Below are 24,022 nucleotides of genomic sequence, written 5' to 3'. Positions count from 1 at the left end.
AGCCGACATACTAAGTTAATGGTAACAAGGCAGCAAGTTAATTACCATTCGTAACTATATTCGTTCGCGCAACAAATACAACCAAGACAAAATATATGAATGTATACAAATGATACAACATGTATCGACTGTACAACCAAATACAGAAAACTATAAATACTCTCATTGAGAGTCGAACTCAAAACCTCCGCTTACAACCAAATACAGAAAACTATAAATACTTTCATTGAGAGTCGAACTCAAAACATCCGCTTACTAAGCGGATGATCTAACCAACTGAGCTACGAGAGTTTCTTGCTCTCTTTTTTCAGTTCAAAATAATTGATCTCTTGTTTGAGTACTTTCAGGTGGATTTTCTATAAAATTCAAACATAACTAAGAATGGTAACTTTTTAAAAGTATATCCATGAATGGTAAATACAATGTATACGTTTGTGGTGTCGTAAAGTTTTTCTATACTATATAGCATTTAGTAAAAGAGTTCGGTATTTTAGTTAACGAAAGTACTGAAATACTGATACCTTAAAACCAAGAACTGTACCATATATTGAACTTGTAGATTGTTACCGAATAAATACCAAAGTACCGAAGAATCAAAATAGAAATATTGAATTAATTTGATTTGGTCCGATTTTTTAGATTTTAGCCCATCACTAAAGAGTGTCTGAGAATCAAATAGGTTACAACCGGTAATAAAAAATAAAAAAAGAATATAAAATAGGAATTTCAACCACCACCAAATTCTTTTTTGAAAATTCGGATCACAATCAGCTACATAGTCCACTGGTAGTCGGATCTGCGTCTGCAATATCATATAAGAAAAGAAGAGGGATGGTTAAAGGTGTACTAAGACTCAGAGGCGAACCTAGGATTTCAAGATGAGGGGTGCATTGTCGTGAAAAAATGGATTTAGAATTTACATTTGACGGATTTAACTTTAGTCTTTTATCATGAACTCACTACATTTTTGAAATTATAGGTTCAAAATTATATTTTTTTTGAAATTTTAGTAATTTTCACACACACACACATATATACTCCGTGCAGAAAACAAAACCGTTCAGAGTGAGATTTGAACCGCCAATTTTACTTGCAGAGGTGCACCCAATAATAATTGCACCATAAGAGTTTTGAGCATGGATTCACACACATATATTTAAGTAATTATGAAAAAATATAACATTGTTATACATGGTTCAGGGAGAAAAGTATGGGTTCACGTGAACCCATATTTTTAAAAATTGAATACGCCTCTGTACTCGGTAAGTATCATCTACTTTCCAAAAGGGTCGTGACGAGACTTCTAGCCAGTGCAAAAATAACATTTCCTTTGAAAGCATGTACATATAATGTAATCAATAATCATATGTACAAAAATAACCAAGATAACATGTATTGCATACTCTCAATGCACAGGTAAAGTTTATCACAATATGGACAACAACCTTCTTGGCATACATCTGATACATAGGTAAAGCATATAACAATATGCATAATAACTCGAATATCAACATTCATTATACTAATTTGATGTACATGTATAACATACAACACTATGCATAGGAACAGAGCATATAATGATACAACTATCAGAAAAACCAACCGGCATGACCAATATCGTGCGCATACACGTTCCCTTGGTTCCAATATGGTTAGTAACTCGTGAGGGAGGATCCATTTAACATGTACCCGAGATGGATCCAGAATTTAAATCTTATGGGTTCAACTTTTAAAATTTTTAGCATTAAACTCATTATATTTTTAAAGTTATGGGTTCATATCTACTATTTTGTACTTTTAATGAATTTTTACACATTAATTTTTACTCCGCATCAAAAGTTATGGGTTCAGTTGAGTCGGGTGATACTACACTACATCCGCCACTAGATGGATCTACATGCTCGTAATTGAAAACCTGAGATATGAATCCACATGCTCATCACTAATAACCTAAGTCGTGAATCTGCATGCTCGTCACTGATAGCCCGAGACGTGCGTCCCATACTCATCACTGAGAAATTCGCTATTTTTCGACTACCAAAATAGTCAAAAAGTAGTCGAAAAAGTACCTATTTCGACTACTTTCCGACTGATTTACAATAGTCAGAAAAAGGTTCGTCGGAAAAAAAAATTCCGACTACAGTAGTCGAAAAAAAATTTCCGCCAAAAATTCAAAAAGGGAGCTATTTTTTTTTCTGACTGAAGTAATCGAAAAATAATAAAATAATTATTTATTTTAAAAAATATTTCTGACTACTGTAGTCGTAATAAAATATAAATAATAATTATTTTTTAATTATTTTTATTTTATTTTTCGACTACAGTAATCAGAATATTGAATTTTCTGGAAAGTTAGTCGGAAATTTATTATTTCTGGGCACATTTTCTAACTACAATAGTCGAAAAATTGGGTTGAATTTTGGCAAATTATTGCCATTTTATTAGCACACCACCTGCCAAATGACCATTCCAACTAAACAACCAATTCAACCTAACGATTCCAACTAAACAACCAATTCTAGCTAAACAACCATTCACCTTCAACAAACAAATATTTAAATCCCATAATATCAAACCAAAATATTAATTAAAGTCTAAATATTCAATATCAAGTCTAAATAGCTAATACACATCGACATTAATATAATAAAGTCTAAACATATATACCACAACATCCAAACCTACCATAAAATCTAAATATAAAGTCTAAACATCCAAGAATATGATCTTACATATGTTTCTGATGCACGTGTCTCAACTCATCCTTCTCTTGAACCGTCCTTTTTCTTTTTCTTACGTGTCTCCGCAAAGACCTCAGCATGAGACACTGATCCTCCCTTTAACTTTACCTGAAAAATTAATAGGATATAGAATTTAGATAAAAGTTCAATTGTGTTTAACTTTATACATTCATCTCTTAACTATATGGACTACTTAATATAATATTTTCCTTCATAAATATTTTTCACATGTTTTAGCAGAATTTTTCTCTTCATTTAAGAATGAGATGCCCTGGTGGACCAAAACAAAAGCTAATTGAAAGGAAACTTGGAGCATTGCCAAATTCCATGAATGACAGATATCTTATATGCCAGCTTTCCAGCTAAAAAACTATTATATCTTATTTTTAATAAGAAATTTTTATAGCCGCACAAATATTTTTTTTGATAATTAACCTTTTTCATTAATCACCAATGAAACATTACAAATCATAGCTAAAGTGCTAAACTAAGACACAACCAACTATCCAGTAAACACAAATAGCTACACCAAAGAGGAAATCAGCATACTAAGCTACCTCTCACCTAAAACAGAAGCTTTTGTAAGGCCCTTCTAATTCTCTAACATTACAACCGTAGGCTATTTCCCTCACTACATACTGCCAGTTTCTAGTTTTCTGCTCAAATATTCTTTGATTTCTCTCTATCTAGATGCAGTGGACACATTCAGTATATACCATCTTGAATATCTGAACACCTTGTGCTTTCCCGTTTGAATTACTGATAGCCCCACTTCTGATGTTGGTCCTAGGTCACTGTATAAATGTTATGACATATTTAATATCATAAGTTTCAAAAGTCTTATAAATACACAAATGTTATGTCATGTTTAATTCATAATTAGTTTCAGAAATTTTTCTTTCTTTCTTTCACTCTATGTTTGTAAGGCCCTGTAAAACATTTCTAATAATTTAAGACTTTATAGTGCACTAACAATAATTGGAAATAATATTTTTGAGTTCTAAAGGAGACCTATGGGATAGAACCATATTATTTTGAATTGAAAATACATATGAAAAGTGTTTTGGAACATATTAAGGAGGTTTGTAAGTGGAAAGAAGTTGTTTGGAACGAGTTGGAAATATTAAGTGGAATAGATGTCAAACTTTGCACAACACTTGACTTTGAATGGGTATAACTCTCATAATATAAAGATAGTTTCAATGAATATTTCCTCTAGAGTGTAGACCTTCGAGTCTGGTTTCAAACGCATTAAACCATTTGTCATTTGGATATTTCTACAAGAAGCTATGATCAAATTACTAAAATGAGGCAGGTGGAACAAAGAAAGTCTTGCTAAGGGTTTAAAGCCTTAAATCGCGCCTCGAGATCTCCACTTTTCGCTTGTGTACCCCAGATGGCTATGGATGAGGGTAACATCATGTAATCATGATTTCATACTTATATGAAAGTCTGGAAGTGAATTGGGGATTTACATCATAGCAATGTATCGAAGGAGGGTAAGTTGAAAAACAAGAAATATAGGAAGGATGCATCTTGAGGGCTCGTCTGAACTCGTGCGCCGCACGGGTTTGAACGAGAAAAGACCCCCATTCATTTCAACAAAACAACGAAGTATATCCCCAACACGCAAACTTTAACAAGAGTTCGTCCATGTCCGCGCGATGCACGAGGATGGACAAGCTAGGCTTGAAGCCTTTATAAAGAGCATTTCGGTAGCTCACTTCTCCCACTCCTCTTAGCCGATTCTTGGAGCTCCTTTCCACTCTCTCCAGGCCCCCCAACTCCCCCCATATTCAAGGTGAGTAATCCCTACTAATTTGGTATTTCATTCTATCAATTTCATCCTAAAACTAACTCAATCCTCCATAAAATACATAGATTTTCAAGAAATTTCTTCAAGAACTCAAAAGAGGGTTTTGCAAGATTTCTTCCAAAAGGTAATCCTACACCCTTAGACTTACATGTATGGATATATTATGAGAATATGAGTATGAATTAAGTATTAAAACTTATGGTATGATGATTGGAAGCTATACGTGATATCTTAAATAACTAAATTGTATCAAACAATTAAACTTTATAATTAATGGCCTTTAAATACTTTAAAAAAATTTCGGGTGTTAAAGATATTTTTTCAAACCAGATCATGTTACATATAAGTTATGTATATGGGGTGACTGTATATGTGAAGTAATGAGCATATACACAAGAACCAAGTTATATTAAGGGGTTGTATATGGATACACTTTTGAGCATAATGTAATATACCTTGATTATATGTGCATGTATATGCATGTACAACATTATATGCATATTGTAAATGCTAGATAACATTATGATTTATATGTATGTTGCTATACATGTCTAATATGGATTACCAATCACATTGCTTATATGTATGTTGTGATAAGTACATGGTTTGGATACTTTTTCAAAATGCTATTTTCCGACTACAGAATAGTAGTCATAATTTTTCGACTACAGTAGTCAGAAAATTATAATTAATTTTTTTATATTTTTTTAATTTGTAGGCGACTGCCATTTCGACCGTAGTAGTCTTAAAATTTGGCGCAAAATACCGCGAATTAATTTTTTCGACCACTATAGTCTGAACAAAGTCAATAAAAAATTTTGACCAATCTTTCGATACAGTAGTCGTAACTTTTAAAAAAATATTTTTAATTTTTCGACTACAGTAGTCGGACAATGCACAAATTTCGTGATCAAAATTTTAATTAAAAATCGACTAAAGCTGCCGACCAATGTAATCAGAAAATAAGTCAACAAAATTTTGACCAAAATAAAAAAGAAATTTCCGTCTACAGTTGTCACAACCCATTTTCTGAACAAGCCGTGACCGATACCCGATCGATAAATTTGACCGAGCGAACTATCTACGCTTATCAAAACTATTATAACTTCAAACTTTATATGCAACAAGGCAATACTTTAATCAAATACTTTTAAGTAATTTTATTATCTAAAATAAACCAACTCCAAAACTTTATTCGTAGTAACTACTGAAATACTACAAAGTTTTTATCAAAAATACTTGAATCTTAACCCACCGACTGTGTCTATGAAGCCTCTACTGATAAACTGATGCACTGCTCAGGACATGAGATTTTCTGGCTAGTTCTCCAAGTAAACAAAGAAATATCTAAATAATGAAGACGCAAAGGAATACTCCACGAACAAAAGCGAAGCTCACCAATAGCACTGGAAGTGAGGGAAGTCCTAACCTGTAGCCTGCTCTCTTGCAAAACCGGTTCCTACGTTGTACCGCAGACCAACGCAGGTTCCCAAAAGAGAACGCCGGTACCATCCTCAATGAGTCTCAACGACAGGGGACAAAACCTTAATAAAATATACATTACAAATAAATATTCTACATGCATGGAAAACATAAAGCGTTTAAGAACAATTCTAAAATAATTACATAACAACAGTTTATGAATATTCTAAAAGAAATTCTTTTCTTTTTCTTTCTTAAAAAAAATACTTCACTTCATACTTCGGGAGTTCCAACTATCCCGACTTATTTTTGTCTTAGTCACCGTGTGATCGGCACGGGTTCCATCCCAACCTGATCGAATAGGCCCAAACCACGAGGTGCCGCTCGCTTCGTGGTTCTCAGCACTCATGTATCATAACTTAGCCTAGCTAGGCAAATTTTCGCCAACGAGACACTCGGCTCGTATGCTCCCTACTTTGGCACATGTAGTTTCAAGAAGTCAACGCCTTGGTTAGGACCCTCGGCCTGGACGATGACCCTTTCTCAGAATAGAGGATACTCCAAAAAATCTTTTCTTTCTAAAACATCTTCTTGTGACTTTTCAAATCTAAATCTTGTTTGAAAGTGATCTTTCAATATTCATAATAATATTCTTGAGTGTATACATAGTATAAGCATGAAATACAATTACTCAAAGTATCTTTAAAAGTTTTATCTAACTCTTGAAACTTTAACATGTAAGATCACGTAATAAAGCATAAAAATATAAAAAATAGACGATTATACTTCTCCAGAAAAATATATAAGCTTTAACTAGAATATACTTAGTCAATATGTATTCACACGTTTCAATTAAGCACATGTTGACTCTTTAAAATATTTTATCAAACACTTTGTGGGCGTATTTTTGTGAGTAGAACCACTTTAGTAAAAGGTTATATCCACTCACCTCAATTTCTCCTTTCAAGCAATAATGTAAGTTCCAATTCTTGTAATCAACTCAACGATCAAATACTACAACAATAAGTCACAATAAGTATCCAACTTTTCCAAAGTATTAATCTTTTCTCAACTCTAAGAACTTTAGGTTCAACTTCTAAATTTCTAAGTTTTGGGGTGAGGTCTTGTTCTAACAAATCTTTACTATCTCTAACAACCCTAACCTGTTATATCAATCCAATAAAAGTAAAGAATTTATCTTGTAACACCAAAAACCTAACTCGTACTTGATGGGTGTCCTTGAGGTTTTGTAAAACTTTCCTATGAATTCACCCCGTTAGGTTGTTAGATTCTAGTGTATAATGATGTTATAGCTTACAATCCCATAAAAAGAATTACCTCAATCGTGACCTAAAGAAGGTCTGAAGTAGTCGAGAAGCATTGTAGCCTCTGTTTCTTGCTCCTTGAAAAATCTATTTTTTTGTTATGTAGAATTCTTTGCAATCGTTTTCCAGCCCTTGTCTCTCGTTCCTCCTAAGGCTTTAAGCCTTTTCCTTTAATTTTTTGTCTTTCAACAGGTCATCCTATGGGCTTTAGGCCCAAATACTAGGTGTCTTGCTTTTTTTTGACTTAACAAGTATTTAATGATATCCCCTTTTAATAATTAATAATATTAAAATTAATAATATTTCCCTAATTATATATCCAATTATTTATAAATAGATAAGTAAATCAAAAGTCAATCATAAGGGTTTAAGTCCGTAATAAAAGTATAATATTTTTATGTACTCAAGATAAGATAAAAAATAAATTCTATATTTAGCGTGTGTTGAAACTTTTATAGATTTGAGGAGTGTTACAATCTTCCTTCCTTAAAAACATTTATCCTCGAACGTTTCTAGGGACTTATTCTTAAGCTAACAATAATTTCTTAAGTCCTTGAACTTCTTAAATTTTCTTAACACTACTCACTCTCAAAATTTTGGCTAACTCCCTAAATTTTCAAAAATTTCGGTAGTCTCCCCTGTAAATTGGACTATCCAAAAAACTATCCCTGTCACCAATACCACAACTACACCAACAACAATCAAATATACCATAACAAGCAATTCATAGGTACCATACTCAACTCATAAATTAATTGCTTACACTCTGACAAGGAGGTACCACAATAGCTAACTAAAATCTAAAGCACAACACTTCAACAAAAAGTAAATAACTTTAATGAATTAAATGTACTCTGCATTGTACGAAATTATTTAATAACTAAATATACTCTGACAGAAACTAAATTACTTCAACAACTAAGTATAATCTAGCAAGGACATAAACACATGCTAACTTGTATTTAATAAATGAAATATAAATGCCAAGCCAAACCTAGGTTCACATACCTTGTTCCTCAAATAAATAAGGATACTTCTTCCTCATATCTTCCTCGACCTCCCACGTAGCCTCTTTTGAATCATGATTATTCCATAAAATTTTTACCGATGCTATATCTTTTGTTCTCAACTTTCTTAATTGTCTATCGAGAATTTCTATAGGTACCACTTCATAAGTCAAGCATTCTTTAATTTTTATGACGTCGACAAGTATTATATGCGACTCATCATGAATGTATTTTCTAAGCATAGACACATAAAAGACAGGATGAATAGAGGACAACTCACGGGCAATGCTAGCTCATAAGCCACATTTCCCTTCTTTTCTATAATCTCATAAGGTATGATAAATCTAGACTAAGTTTCCCTTTCTTACCAAACCTCATAACTCCTTTCATTGGTGAAACTTTCAAAAACACCTTGTCACCAACCATGAACTCTAAGTCACGATGCCTCTTGTCAGAATAGGATTTTTAACGACTCTGAGCCACTTTTAGTCTTTCTCTGATTAACTGTACTTTCTCTAAGGCCTCACAAACAAACTCTGGACCAATCAACGACACATTTGCTGGTTCAAACCAACCCACCAGAGACCTACATCTTCGCCCATACAACGCTACATAAGGAGCCATACCAATGCTGGCCTGGTAGCTATTATTGTAAGCAAATTCTATTAGTGGCAATTGATTATCCTATTAACCTCCAAAATCTATAACACATGCTCGCAACATATCTTCGAGAGTCTGAATGGTCCTTTCTTCCTCACCATTGGTCTGTAGATGGAAAACGATGCTCAAATTGACCTTGGTACCTAATCTTTTCTGAAATGCCTGCCAAAAATGCACTGTGAACTGAGGGCCTCTGTCAGATATGATTGAAACTGGAGTACCATATAATCGGACTATTTCTTTGGTGTACAACTGCACATACTGCTCTGCGGATTCTGTCGTCTTTATTGGTAGAAAATGCGCGGACTTTGTCAGTCGGTCTACAATAACCCAAATTAATTCATGCTTACAGTATGTGCGAGGAAAACCTACTACGAAATCCATATTAATCATCTACCATTTACACTATGGTATCTCTATATATTGAGTTAGTCCACCAGGCCTCTAATGCTCGGCTTTGACTTGCTAGCAATTCAAACATTTGACCATATGATCTGCTACTTGCTTCTTCATGCCTTCCACCAATACAACTCTTTCAAGTCGAGATACATTTTGGTAGCACCTGGGTAGATAGCGTACCTCGAACTGTGAGCTTCTTCCATTATGGCCTTCTTAAGCCCATCTACATCAGGCACACATAATCGATAATTCAACTTCAAAAGTCCATCACTTCCTAGAGTGAAAGCAGTGATTTCTTTGTTTCTGACTCCTTCTTTTCACTTCAATAAGTATGTATCTTCGTCTTGCTTAGCCTTAACATGCGCAACAAGAGAGGATTGTGCTAAGGCATAAGCAGTTATACCTTCTTCGGTCTTATCCAATATAATTCCATCATTTGCTAATTTTTGAATTTCTCGGCCCAAAGTTCGCCTTTGTACTGCAAGATGGGCCAGGACACCCATTGACTTCCTACTAAGTACATCTTCTACCACATTAGCTTTTTTCGGGTGATAAAGGATATTGATGTCATAATCCTTCAATAGCTCGAGCCACCTTCTCTGTCTCAAATTTAACTCTTTCTGCTTGAAAATGTACTTGAGGCTTTTGTGATCTGTAAATAGTTCACAATGCTTGCCATATAGGTAGTGTCACCATATCTTTAATGCAAACACCACTGCTACAAGCTCCAAGTCGTGTGTGGGGTAGTTCTTCTCATGATTCTTTAACTGCCTGGAAGCATAAGCAATAACTTTTCCCTCTAGCATAAGAACACACCCAAGACCAACTCTGGAGACATCACAATACACTGTGAACCCACCCGAACCTGTCGGCAAGGTTAACACAGGTGCAGTGGTCAACCTCTTCTTTAACTCTTGAAAACTCTGCTCACAAGCATCTGACCACTGGAACTTAACTGCTTTCTGGGTCAACTTAGTTAATGGAACTGCAAGTGAGGAAAATCCCTTTACAAACCTTCTATACTAGCCAGCTAACTCCAAGAAACTCCTGATTTCGGTTGGCGTTGTCGGCCTTGGCCAGTTCTTGACTGCTTTTATCTTCTGAGGGTCTACTTTTATGCCTTCACTAGATACCACGTGGCCTAATAATGCCACTAACTGCAACCAGAACTCACATTTTGAAAACTTGGCATAAAGCTCATTCTCCTTCAAGGTCTGCAAGGCTATCCTGAGGTGTTCTGCATGCTTATCCTTGCTCTTAGAGTATACCAAAATATCGTCTATAAACACGATAATAATGGTATCAAGGAATAGCTTGAAAACTCTATTCATGAGGTCCATGAATGCAGCTGGAGCATTTGTCAACTCGGAGGACATTACTAGAAATTCATAGTGCCTATAGCGAATTCTAAAGGCTGTTTTAGATATACCCTCTTCTCTGATTCTCAACTGGTGGTATCCCGACCTCAAGTCTATATTTAAAAAGTACTTTGCACCCTGAAGTTGATCAAATAAATCATCAATTCTTGGTAGTGGGTACTTGTTCTTAACGGTAACTTTATTCAACTGCAGATAATCGACGCACATTCTAAGATACCCATCTTTCTTCTTGACAAACAGGGTCGGGTCACCCTGCGGTGAAACACTCGGCCTGATGAAACCCTTGTCAAGTAGGTCTTTCAATTGTTCTTTCAACTCATTAAGTTCTGCTGGAGCCATCCTATAAGGAGGTATAAATATGGGTTGAGTGACTGGCATGAGATCAATGCCAAAGTCTATGATTCTTTTAGGAGGAAGTCCGGGAAGGTCATCTGGGAAAACTTCTGGAAATTCTCTAACAACTGGCACAGACTGAAGAGCTGGTGGTTCTGATTCTGTATTAATGATGTGAGACAAATAGGCAAGACACCCCTTGCCGATCATTCATTGTGCCTTAAGGTAAGAAATAAACTTACCTACAAGAGATGCTGAACTACCCTTCCACTCTAAGACTTCTTCATTTGAAAATTGGAACCTGACTATCTTGGCACGACGATATAACATGGCATAGCAGGAAGACAACCAATCCATACCCATGATCATATCGAAATCCACCATTTTTAACTCTATGAGATTGGCCTCGGTGTTGCGAACTTGGACTGAAACTATACAACCTCTATAGACCCTTGTGGCTTCTACTAACTCGCTAATTGGAGTAGATACTAGGAATGGATCACTAAGTTGTTCAAATTCTAGCCCGAGGTTAATTGCAAAGTATAGAGTCACGTACGAAAACGTTGAACCTAGATCAATTATGGCATAAGCATTATGTGAGCAGACTAGAAGTATACATGTAATAACTTCTGCAGATGCCTTTGCACTCTGACGATCAAGTGTAGCAAACAAACAGGGTTGTCCCCCTCCCTGAGTAACTTGATCTGCACCACTGCCTGATCCATGCCCAGCCTGATTATGAGAACCACGAGCCTGAGGTGGTGCAACTGTAGTAGCTGACGAACTAGAAGGACGAGTTGACCCCTACTGAAATTACGTCCGCTATCTGGCTTTCTTGTTATGCTCTTTTTCCTTTATCCTTTGTTGTCTGTCATTTTCTAAGTGCTTGGCGAATCCCACAACAGAGGAGAAAGCTGCTATTCCTACCGATGCAGCTGGTGTCGTATCCTTAATGTGGTAAGTCAAACCGCCAACGAACCTGCGGATCTTTGCTTTTTCTATCTTAACCATGTGAGGAGCATGCTTAGCCAAACTTATGAATTACATGTAGTATTCTTGCACACTTTTATTCCCTTGCTTGAGCTGCTTGAACTCTGTAGCCTTAGCTTCCCTATCCTCTTCTGGAATAAAATTAGCCATGTAGGACTCTTCAAATTCTTCCCAAGTAGGAGGGCCGCCATCTTCATCTCTTTCCTTTTCCCACATCTCAAACAAAGCACCGACCACATCTCTAAGCTGGTAAGCAACCAGCTCCACAGTTTCATCATCAAATGCCTTCATCGCTTGGGTGGCTTTCTTGACACCCTCCAGCCACAACATTGGATCTTCATAAACTATATTACCAAGGAACAATGGAGGACTCAACTTTAAAAATCCATTCACTCTTGAGGAGTTAGAATTGTTCTGTCTATTTGATTGAGGTGGAATGTAATCTCTTCTCTCGTTCTGGTTGGCCATGAAGGCTTTAAATATCTCCATAGAACTATTGACAAGCATTAAACACCTGACCCACCTCTGGATATATAATTGTCTGAGCCGGAGTTGCTGTTGGGGGCGGCAATGGATCCTGAGGTACTGGCTCATCATGCTTCATCCCTTCTTCATGTTCAACCCGGGGTACTTGAACCCCTTTGTGGATTTACCCTTCCTTTTCTGAGTTGAAGCCTTCTTAGTTCTACCTTGAGCCATAATAGTAGCAATAGTTTCTTAATTAGCATCCTAAGTGTTGGTGTCAGAGTTGCGAGTACGAGCCATTTCTGCGAGTTTTGGAGAAACTAATACATTAGATAATTTCTTAGAGGTAGGCTCTACTGCACGATCTAAAGTATGAAAAACAATGAGACTTTTCCTAAATGCTTGTAGCCTCCTACTTATAAGTTTGGCATGCTTCATATCTATAAATAAGACTCTACTGACACGGCTTCATAGACTCCAAGGACTCCATAAACCTGAGGCTCTGATACCAAGTTTGTCACGACCCATTTTCTAAACAAGCCGTGACCGGCACCCGATCGGTAAAATTCGATCGAGCGAACCATCTACGCTTATCAAAACTATTATGACTTCAAACTTTACATGCAATAAGGCAATACTTTAATCAAATACTTTTAATTAATTTGAATATCTAAAATAAACCAACTCCAAAACTTTATTCGTAGTAACTACTGAAATACTACAAAGTTATTATCAAAAACACTTGAATCTTAACCCACCGACTGTGTCTATGAAGCCTCTACTGATAAACTGACGCACTGCTCAGGACATGAGATTTCCTGGCCAGTTCTTCAAGTAAACAAAGAAATAGCTAAATAATGACGACTCAAAGGAATACTCCACGAACAAAAGCGGAGCTCAGCAATAGCATTGGAAGTGAGGAAAGTCCTAACTTGTAGCTTGCTGGCCTGCAAAATCGATTCCTTGTACCGCAGAACAATACAGGTTCCCAAAAAAGAATTCCAGTACCATCCTCAGTGAGTCTCAACGACAGGGGACGAAACCTTAACAAATATACATTATAAGCAAAGATTCTAGATGCATGGAAAACATAAAGCTTTTAAGAACAATTCTAAAATAATTGCATAATAACAGTTTATGAATATTCTAAAAGAAATTCTTTTCTTTTTCTTTCTTAAAAACAATACTTCACTTCATACTTCGGGAGTTCTAACTATCCTGACCTATTTTTGTCTTAGTCACTGTGTGATTGGCATGGGTTCGATCCCAACCAGATCGAATAGTCCAAATCCACGAGATGCCACTCGCTTCATGGTTCTCAGTGCTCATGTATCATAACTTAGCATGGCTAGGAAATTCTCAACAACGAGAACCTCAGCTCGTATGCTCCCTACAGACTCTACTAAGCTTGCTCGTGACTCGTGAGACCTAGGTAACCTAGTGCTCTGATACCAACTTGTCACGACCCGAAATTTCCACCTTCGGGACCGTGATGGCACCTAACATTTCACTTGCTAGGCAAGACAACGTTAGAAAAATCTTAACCATTTTTAAACAAATCAATTTAAGTGGAAGTCAATTAATGAAATAAAGTATGGAAGACCACAATAACCGAATCATCAAAATACATCCCCGAATCTGGTGTCACAAGTGCACGAGCTACTGGGATAATATAAATAAAGGTTTGAATAAAATTCAAGTTGTTTGAAAGATAATACACAGCTAAGATAAGATAGAAAGGGACTTCAGAACTACGGACGATGTGCAGTTATACCTCAGTCTCCTCTGAGTAGCTGAATCCGAGCAAGTCTATGGTACACTGCTGGGACCAACTCCAAAATCTGCACAAGAAGTATAGAGTGTAGTATGAGCACAACCAACCCCATGTACTCCGTAAGTGTCGAGCCTAACCTCGACGAAGTAGTGACGAGGCTATGACAAGACTCGTACGTAAACAACCTGTACAAGTATATACAAATACGAAACAACAATAACACAATAAATAATAATTTATAAATTTGGGAGGGAACATGCAAAGGGGAATGATAGAGAAATTTCAGAAGGAGAAGTGTCACGTAGCATCCAATTCATCAACAATAAAATGAGCAGCTGATAATAAGGAAATGGAACGACGCCACCCTTCATGCTTTTACTCTCATTCTTTCCATAAATTGATAAATAAATAATAAGATTGGCACGGCATCACCCTTCGTTCTTTAACTCTCTTCTAGCACGGCATCACCCTTCGTGCTTTAACTCTCTTCCGACACGGCATCACCCTTCGTGCTTTAATTCTCTTTCTCACTTCATAATTTAATAAATAATAATGTGAAATTGGCACGGCATCACCCTTCGTGCTTTTACACTTTTCCTTACCATGAAAATAATAATACCGTAGAACTCCATCTTCTCTTACAACAACCTGTTTGGCACCATCGTGCCGTACCGTGTCCTTAAGGACAAGCAAATTAGGATCATCATATTGTCGCTCTTTGATACGCTCATATAAAGAAGACCGAGCGACTGTGCAAGCTAGAACCTGACTGGGTTCTGAAACATCTAACCTCACAAACTGATTAGCCAAAGTCTGAACATATGCAGCTAACAGTCTCTCACCAATCGGAATATATGCAAGACTGCCCATACTCACAGCCTTTCTACTCAAAGCATCGGCCACCACATTGGCCTTTCCGGGGTGATACAAAATGGTGATATCATAATCTTTCAACAACTCCAACCATCTTCGCTGCCTCAAATTGAGATCTTTTTGCCTGAACATATACTGTAGGCTACGATGATCAGTGAATACCTCACACGAGATACCGTAAAGGTAATTCCTCCAAATCTTCAGTGCATGGACAATGGATACCAATTCTAAGTGATGAACGTAATAATTCTTCTTGTGAACTTTCAACTGCCGTGACGCATATGCAATCACCCTGCCATCTTGCATCAATACTGCACCAAGCCCAACGCGAGATGCATCGTAATATACCATATAAGATCCTGAACCTATGGGCAATACCAACATTGGCGTCGTGGTAAAGGAAGTCTTGAGCTTCTGAAAGCTCAACTCACACGTGTCTGACCATCTGAATGGGGCATCCTTCTGGGTCAATTTGGTCAGTGGGGATGCTATGGATGAAAACCCCTCCACAAGCCGGCGATAATAACTTGCCAAACCCAGGAAACCCTGGATCCCTGTAGTTGAAGTAGGTCTAGGCCAATTCTGAACTGCCTCAATCTTCTTAGGATCCACTTTTATGCCTTCTGCCGATACAACATGACCCAAAAAGGCAACTGAGTCTAACCAAAATTCGCATTTTGAAAATTTGGCATATAATTGTTTATTCTTCAAAGTCTGAAGCACAATTCGAAGATGTTGCTCATGCTCATCTCGACTGCTGGAGTAAATCAAGATATCATCAATGCATATAACCACAAAAGAATACAAATAGGATTTGAACACCCGGTTCATCAAATCCATAAATGTTGCTGGGGAATTTGTCAGCCCAAATGACATCACTAGGAATTCGTAATGCCCATACTGACTCCGAAAAACTGTCTTAGGGACATCAGATGCCCTAATCTTCAATTGATGGTAACCAGACCTCAAATCAATCTTTGAAAACACCTTGGCACCCTGAAGTTGATCGAATAAGTCATCGATTCTTGGCAACAGATACTTATTCTTAATAGTGACCTTGTTCAACTGTCGATAATCTATACACATCCGCATTGAACCATCTTTCTTCTTTACAAATAATACTGGTGTACCCCAGAGAGAGATGCTAGGTCTAATGAATCCCTGATCAAGCAAGTCTTGTAACTGCTCATTCAATTCCTTTTGCTCCGGCGGGGCCATACAGTATGGTGGAATAGAAATGGGCTGGGTGCAAGGAGCTAAATCAATACAAAAGTCAATATCTCTGTCGGGTGGCATCCCCGAAAAATCTACAGGAAATACATCTGGAAACTCACGGACAACTGGAACTGAATCCATAGAAGGAGCTTCCGCACTGGGATCACGAATATAAGCCAAATAGGCCAGACACCCCTTCTCGACCATACACCGAGCTTTCATGTAAGAGATAACCCTACTGATAGAATGGCCAGAAACCCCTTTCCACTCTAATTGAGGCAACCCTGGCATGGCTAAGGTCATCGTTTTGGCGTGACAATCCAATATAGCATGATAAGGTGACAACCAATCCATACCCAAGATGGCATCAAAATCTACCATATCAAGAAGTAGAAGATCCACTCTAGTCTCAAGACTCCCAATAGTAACCACACACGAACGATAGACATGATCTACCACAACAAAATCTCCCACCGGAGTGGACACACAAAATGAGCACTCAGAGAATCACGAGGCATCACCAGATATGAAGCAAAATAAGAGGACACATAGGAATAAGTAGATCCTGAATCAAATAAAACTGAAGCATCTATATGGAAAACTGGAACAATACTTGTAATCACGACATTAGATGATTCGGCTTCAGGCCTAGCAGGAAAAGCATAAAACCAGGGTTGGGCCTCACCACTCTGAACTGCGTCCCTGAGATGGCCTCCGTCTGGCTGACCTCCACCTCTAATGGCCTGACCTCCACCTCTAGTTGCCTGACCCCTACCTCTAGCTAGCTGGGTGGGCGGTGAAGCAATCGGTGCTGGAATCATAGCACGAGAACCTTGCTGCTGCATGCTGCCCTGAGACCTAGGGCAGAATCTAGCAATGTGCCTCGGATCACCACAAGTATAACAAGACCTTGGCTGCTGTGACTGTTGACCCTGAAATTGTCCCTTTCAGACTGAGAGTTACCTTGAAAACTCTGGATCGGAGGCACACTAATAGGAGTTGGTGGTGCACTGTAGGATGCTTGGAGTGCTGAATGAAACGGTCTGGGAGGATGACTCCTACCAAAATTACCCCTGCCTCCAGACGAGTCACCACTGAACCCACCGAACTGACGAGGCCTCTTATCAGACCCCCGCCTTCTCTCCTGTGCAAGAACCATCTCGATCATCCTAGCAATATTAGCAGCCGCCTGAAAGGGAATCTCACTTCCGGTCTCCTTGGCCATCTGAAGCCTGATAGAATGAGTGAGTCCATCAATAAACCTCCTCACTCTCTATCCCTCGGTAGGAAGTAAAAAGAGAGCATGACGGTCTAGATCCACAAAATGGGTCTCCTACTGAGTAACAATCATACTTCCCTGTCGGAGACGCTCAAATTGCCTACGGTAATCCTCTCTCAATGTGATAGGGAGGAACTTCTCTAGAAATAGCCGTGAGAACTTATCCCAAGTTAATGTAGGTGACCCAGCTGGTCTGGTCAACATATAATCTCTCCACCACCTCTTGGCAGAACCCGCCATCTGAAATACAGCAAAATCAACCCCATTGGTCTTAACTATACCCATGTTCTGCAATACCTCATGATAGTGGTCAAGATAATCCCGTGGGTCCTTAGAAGGTGTACCACTGAAGTGAACTGGAAATAGCTTAGTAAACTTGTCCAACCTCAATAAATAATGAGAAGACATGGCGAGCCTATCACCGGCCTGTGCCGCAACAACTGGCTGAACTACCCCAACCGGCGGGGCTGCTAGAGCCTGATAATGGGGATCCATTTACTCTGGAGTAAGAGTAGTGGGAGTCTGTTCTCCTCCCCTAGCCTGTGAGATGGCTGGTGCTACTGGAAATGTACCATTCTGGGCCACACCTTCCATAAGGTTCGCCAAACGGACTAGAGCGTCCTGAAGTACTAGAGTAGCTATGAATCCTTCCGAGACCTTGACTAGTACAATAGGTAGAGTCTGAGATGGAACCTCTGCTTCCAAATCCACCTGAGGTTTTACAACAGGTGTTGCTGCTCGAGCTCTAGAATAAGCTCTACCTCTGCCTCTACTAAGGCCTCTGGCACGACCTCGACCTCGACCTCGACCTCGATCTCTACCTCTAGTCATAGTTTCCATCGGGGGCTCTGGTCCCTGTCCATCGGTACATATATTACGTGTTCTCGCCATCTGCGAGAGAATAAGAATAGAATGGTTCAATAATCGATGATAGAATAAAATTCACATGACAGAATAAGAAGAAGTGATATTGTTCCTAAATTTCATAGCCTGTGAGAGATAAGTCCGTACCGATCCTTCAGACTCTACTAAGCTTGCTCGTGACTCGTAAGACCTAGGTAACCTAGTGCTCTGATACCAACTTGTTACGACCCGAAATTCCCACCTTCGGGACCGTGATGGCGCCTAACATTTCACTTGCTAGGCAAGCCAACGTTAGAAAAATCTTAGCCATTTTTAATCAAATCAATTTAAGTGAAAGTCAATTGATGAAATAAAGTGCGGAAGACCACAATAACCGAATCATCAAAATACATCCCCGAATTTAGTGTCATAAGTGCACGAGCTACTGGATAATACAAATAAAGGTTTGAATAAAATTCAAGTTGTTTGAAATATAGTACACAACTAAGATAAGATAGAAGGGGACTTCAGAACTGTGGACACTGTGCAGTTATACCTCAAGTCTCCTCTGGGTAGCTGAATCCGAGTAAGTCTATGGTACGCCGCTCGGACCAACTCCAAAATCTGCACAAGAAGTGCAGAGTGTAGTTTGAGTACAACCAACCCCATATACTCCATAGGTGTCGAGCCTAACATCGACGAAGTAGTGACGAGGCTATGACAAGACACGTACGTAAACAACCTGTACAAGTATATACAAATACTAAACAATAATAACACAATAAATAACAATTTATAAATTTGGGAGGGAACATGCGAAGGAGAATGATATAGAAATTTCAGCAGGAAAAGTGTCACGTAGCAACCAATTAATTGATCAACAATAAAATGAGCAGCTGATAATATAAAAATGACATGACACCACCCTTCGTGCTTTTACTCTCATTCTTTTCATAAATTGATAAATAAATAATAAGATTGGCACGACATCACCCTTCGTGCTTTAACTCTCTTCTAGTACAACATCACCCTTCATGCTTTAATTCTCTTCTGGCACGGTATCACCTTTCGTGCTTTATTTGAAAATGGCACGGCATCACCCTTCATGCTTTAACTCTTTTCTTCAGTTCATAATTCAATAAATAATAATGTGAAATTGGCACGGCATTACCCTTCGTGCTTTTACACTCTTCCTTACCATGGAAATAATAATATAAATTCGGAAGAGTATTAAAATGCGGGGATATATATTTATCAATCAATTCAATACTAAAATACCGACCTCACTTTCTAAAATATGCAATAATAATTTCATGAAAAATGATCAATTAAATAATAATAAATTAAGCAGGAATATCTTAATTAAATAGGCAATTATTCAAAATAAACAAATTTCACTCGCATGCTTTGACTCAACCACAACGCATAAGTACTCGTCACCTCACATATACGTTGTACCCGTACATTAAATCACGTAGCAAATAGACAAATTAGTCATACTCCCTCAAGTCAAGGTTAACCATGACACTTACCTCGATTTGCAACCAACTCAAGATTCCAATACACCTTTGCCTCGTGAATTGGTGTCCGAAGCTTCAAATCTAGTCACAAACAATCCAATATACTCAACATGAATCGTAGGAATTAATTCCATATGAAATTACTAATTTTAGAATTAAAATTCGAAATACATCTAAAACATAAATAGTGGTACTCACGTCTCGAATCTCAGAAAAACTTAAGAAATCCGAACACCCGTTCCGAGACGAGTCCAACCATACAAAAATTATCAAATTCCGGTGTCAAATGGACCTTCAAATCCTAAATTTTTGTTTTTGAAAAGTTTTACAAAAATTCTAATTTCTTCCATCTAAATCCGAAATAAACGATGAATATAAGCATGGATTTATGAATTATAATCACTTTTCGGGTGTAGAACACTTACCCAAGTCGAAGTCGTGAAAAATACCTTTGAAATCGCCCAAATCCGAGACTCAAAACTCAAAAATGAGTAAAAATGGCTAACACCCGATTTTATGTATTCTGTCCAGCATTTTTGCATCTACGAAAAAATATCCGCATCTACAAGCTCGCATTTACGAGAAAAATCTCGCATCTACAAAAAGAGCTTACGAAACGGGTGTCTGCATCTGCGGAAAATGGGCCGCATTTGCGGCTGCGCAGAAGCGCATGAAGGAGCCGCATTTGCGGTCATTTGATATCAGAAGCAATAAGGCTGCCCAGGCTCCCAAATTCGCAGAAGCGACAAGGCCTCCGCAGAAGCGGGGCCACACCTGCTCTCCAAAAGTCACAGGTGCGAAGCACCAGAACTAGACCTGCAAATGTTTACCAAAATGGTCCGAAACACATCCGAAACTCACCTGAGCCACTCGGGACCTCGTCAAACTATACCAACCAGTTCTGTAACATAATACAGACTTACTCGGGGTCTCAAATTATGTCAAATAATATCAAAATTATAATTCACACCTCCATTCGGACTTATGAGTTTCAAACTTTTCACTTTACAAAACGTGTACTGAAACGTATTAAATGAATCCGGAATGACTTCAAATTTGGCGCACAAGTCATAAATGACATAACGGATCTAATCAAATTTCCAAAATTGGGTTCCGATCCCGATATCATTAAAGTCAAATCCATGGTCAAACTTTGGAATCTATAAGCTTTCAATCTTCTAATTTTTCAACAAATGGTAATAACTCAAGCTAGGGACCTCCAAATTAAATTTCGGGAATACGCCCAAGTCCCAAATTACGATACGGACCTACTTGAACTGTCAAAATATTAATCCGGATTCGTTTGCTCAAAATATTGACCGAAGTCAACTCAAATAAGTTTTGAAGCACTATTTCACATTTTAATCAATTTTTCACATAAAAATTTTCGAAAAAATTTACAGACTGTGCACGCAAGTCGAGAAAAGATGAATAGTGCTATTTCAGATTTTAGAACATAGAAATAATTATTAAATCTAAAGATGACCTTTCGGGTCATCACACTCGGCCTAGACGATGACCCCTTCTCAGAATAGAGGATACTCCAAAAAATCTTTTCTTTCTAAAACTTCTTCTTGTGACTTTTCAAATCTAAATCTTGTTTGAAAGTGATCTATCAATATTCATAATAATATTCTTGAGTGTATACATAACATAAGCATGAAATAAAATTACTCAAAGTATCTTTAAAAGTTCTATCTAACTCTTGAAACTTTAACATGTAAGATCACGTAAGAAAGCATAAAAATATGAAAAATAGACGATTATATTTTTCGAGAAAAATATATAAGCTTTAACTAGAATATACTTAGTCAACATGTATTCACACGTTCCAATTAAGTAGATGTTGACTCTTTAAAATATTTTATCAAATACTTTGTGGGCGTATTTTTGTGAGTAGAACCACTTTAGTAAAAGGTTATATCCACTCACCTCAATTTCTCCTTTCAAGCAATAATGTAAGTTTCAATTCTTGTAATCAACTCAACGATCAAATACTACAACAATAAGTCACAATAAGTATCCAACTTTCCCAAAGTATTAATCTTTTCTCAACTCTAAGAACTTTAGGTTCAACTTCTAAATTTCTAAGTTTTGGGGTGAGGTCTTGTTCTAACAAATCTTTACTATCTCTAACAATCCTAACCCGTTATATCAATCCAATAAAAGTAAAGAATTTATCTTGTAACACCAAAAACCTAACTCGTACTTGATGGGTGTTCTTGAGGTTTTGTAAAACTTTCCTATGAATTCACCCCATTAGGATGTTAGATTCTAATGTATAATGATGTTATAGCTTACAATTCCATAAAAAGAATTACCTCAATCGTGGCCTAAAGAAGGTCTGAAGTAGTCGAGAAGTAACGCTGCCTCTATTTCTTGCTCCTCGAAAAATCTATTTTTTTGTTGTGTTGAATTCTTTGCAATTGTTTTACAGCCCTTGTCTCTCGTTCCTCCTATGGCTTTAAGCCTTTTCCTTTTTTTTTTTTGTCTTTCAACATATTCTCCTATAGGCTTTAGCCCCAAATATTAGGTGTCTTACTTTTTTATTCTGACTTAACAAGTATTTAATGATACTCACTTTTAATAATTAATAATATTAAAATTAATATTATTTCCCTAGTTGTATATCCAGTTATTTATAAATAGAAAAGTAAATCAAAAGTCAATCACAAGAGTTTAAGTCTGTAATAGAAGCATAATTTTTTATGTACTCAAGATAAGATTAAAAAAAAATTAAATTATATATTTAGCGTGTGTTGAAACTTTTATAGATTTGAGGAGTGTTACGACAGTAGTCGGAAAAAATAACATAATTGCACATCTAGGATTTTATTTCGCTCATCTCCTCTCTTTTTCAGTCTCCCCTCTCTCTCTCACCGCCTAACGCTGCTCTCAACCACTCCACCACTTCGTTTCCACCGTTTAAAGACTACCTCTAAACTTGAGGAATCCAGGTGAAGGAGACTGATTCTCGCTCCTCCAAGGAAGCTACTGCTAATTTTCGCCCCTTGAAGAGCTTGATTTAGGTAAGGAATTTTCTCTTAATTTGCCTACATTGTATCTATTAGTGTCAACTTAATATGAAGATCCAATGCTTATCTTTGGTTGGTTTGAACAGAGGTTTGGTTGAAGAAACTTGAACAATTTTACTGTCGGATTTTGTTAAGGTTGATTATTGAAGAAGAAACAATAGGTTTATTGATTATTGAATGTTTTAGTTGAATCTAATCATTCGGAATTGTTGGAGTTAATTTGAATCAATTTTCAAAACATATTTTTGCTTCTCATATTTGGAAGAATGAACTTGATTTCTGACTCTTTTCCCTTTTATTGTTTTGTTGGTTTTAATTTGTTACAAATTTGTGCGTGTTGTCGATTTGTGTATTACAATATATAATAAAATATACTTTTCTGATGAGCATAGCAGCTAAAAAATCAACTTTTTTTCTAAAGTTAAGACTCAATATGTGGGGGCTTAAAGTTGATAACTTTGGCATATTAATTTCACAAAACAAGACGTTTGAATTTAATTCGTCTACTGTGATTATGCATTGTTTATATGCAAACAACTTCCTGGCATCCCAGTCAATTATATTTATATATATATATATATATATATATATATATATATATATATATATATATAAACAATTGGTATGTTTTCTTGCTGGGAGTTAAATAAGTTTAGTAAGTTTTGCCTTACAATGCTAGGCTAGCATATACTCTCCCATTCAAATTTCTGTGACGTACATAGTTTGATTCAACACAAAGTTTATAAGAAAAAGGAAAACCTCTAAATGTAAGTTTAACATTGTCGCACCCCGAACTCGGAGAGTGCGACCGGCGCTCAACCGAGTGAACCCGATCAAGCAAGTATGTTAGATACTTTCTACCCAAACTCACTTATGATTAAAGAGAATATATATTTTTGTTAATTAGATCATAAGGAGATCATGTATACAATACCAATTCATTACC

At 37.1% G+C, this 24,022-nt stretch overlaps 1 protein-coding gene and 1 long non-coding RNA gene across 4 annotated transcripts; both read right to left on the bottom strand.

The window, feature by feature from the left end:
* Nucleotides 1-524: 524 nt before the first annotated feature.
* On the bottom strand, nt 525-7,535 carry LOC104098842 (uncharacterized). 3 transcript variants are annotated; one of them, XR_004507647.2, is made up of 5 exons: nt 7,318-7,529; nt 6,929-6,993; nt 5,987-6,101; nt 2,733-2,849; nt 525-802 (listed from the first exon to the last, which is right to left on the bottom strand). It is a non-coding gene; the product is annotated as an uncharacterized lncRNA (long non-coding RNA). The 3 variants fall into 3 exon arrangements; XR_686847.4 differs by lacking the exon at nt 525-802 and having other exon boundaries at nt 2,569-2,849; nt 5,956-6,101; nt 7,318-7,535; XR_686846.4 differs by lacking the exon at nt 525-802 and having other exon boundaries at nt 2,569-2,849; nt 7,318-7,527.
* A 2,152-nt stretch (nt 7,536-9,687) lies between these two features.
* On the bottom strand, nt 9,688-18,173 carry LOC138902926 (uncharacterized). The gene is made up of 8 exons (XM_070190829.1): nt 17,737-18,173; nt 17,556-17,631; nt 17,013-17,331; nt 12,128-12,416; nt 11,325-11,866; nt 10,398-11,243; nt 10,084-10,355; nt 9,688-9,990 (listed from the first exon to the last, which is right to left on the bottom strand). The coding sequence occupies exons 1-8, from the start codon at nt 18,171-18,173 to the stop codon at nt 9,688-9,690; spliced, it is 3,084 nt and encodes a 1,027-aa protein (XP_070046930.1).
* Nucleotides 18,174-24,022: the final 5,849 nt, after the last annotated feature.

This window comes from Nicotiana tomentosiformis, chromosome 12 (assembly GCF_000390325.3).
Source record: "Nicotiana tomentosiformis chromosome 12, ASM39032v3, whole genome shotgun sequence".
In the NCBI taxonomy this organism is placed as follows: Eukaryota; Viridiplantae; Streptophyta; class Magnoliopsida; order Solanales; family Solanaceae; genus Nicotiana; species Nicotiana tomentosiformis.
The sequence above is the reverse complement of the archived record's forward strand: the minus strand, read 5'-3'. Positions and strand labels throughout refer to the sequence as shown.

Bases quoted from the DNA above. Each gene is read 5' to 3' on its own strand.
- LOC138902926 (XM_070190829.1), bottom strand. From the start codon at position 18,173: ATGGATCCCCATTATCAGGCTCTAGCAGCCCCGCCGGTTGGGGTAGTT. The intron at 17,332-17,555 runs GTTCTTGCACAG...GGACAATTTCAG, and splicing joins TTGCTAGGATGATCGAGATG to GGTCAACAGTCACAGCAGCC. The intron at 12,417-17,012 runs GTATTGTTCCAG...TTGGTAATATAG, and splicing joins ATCTAATGTCGTGATTACAA to TTTATGAAGATCCAATGTTG.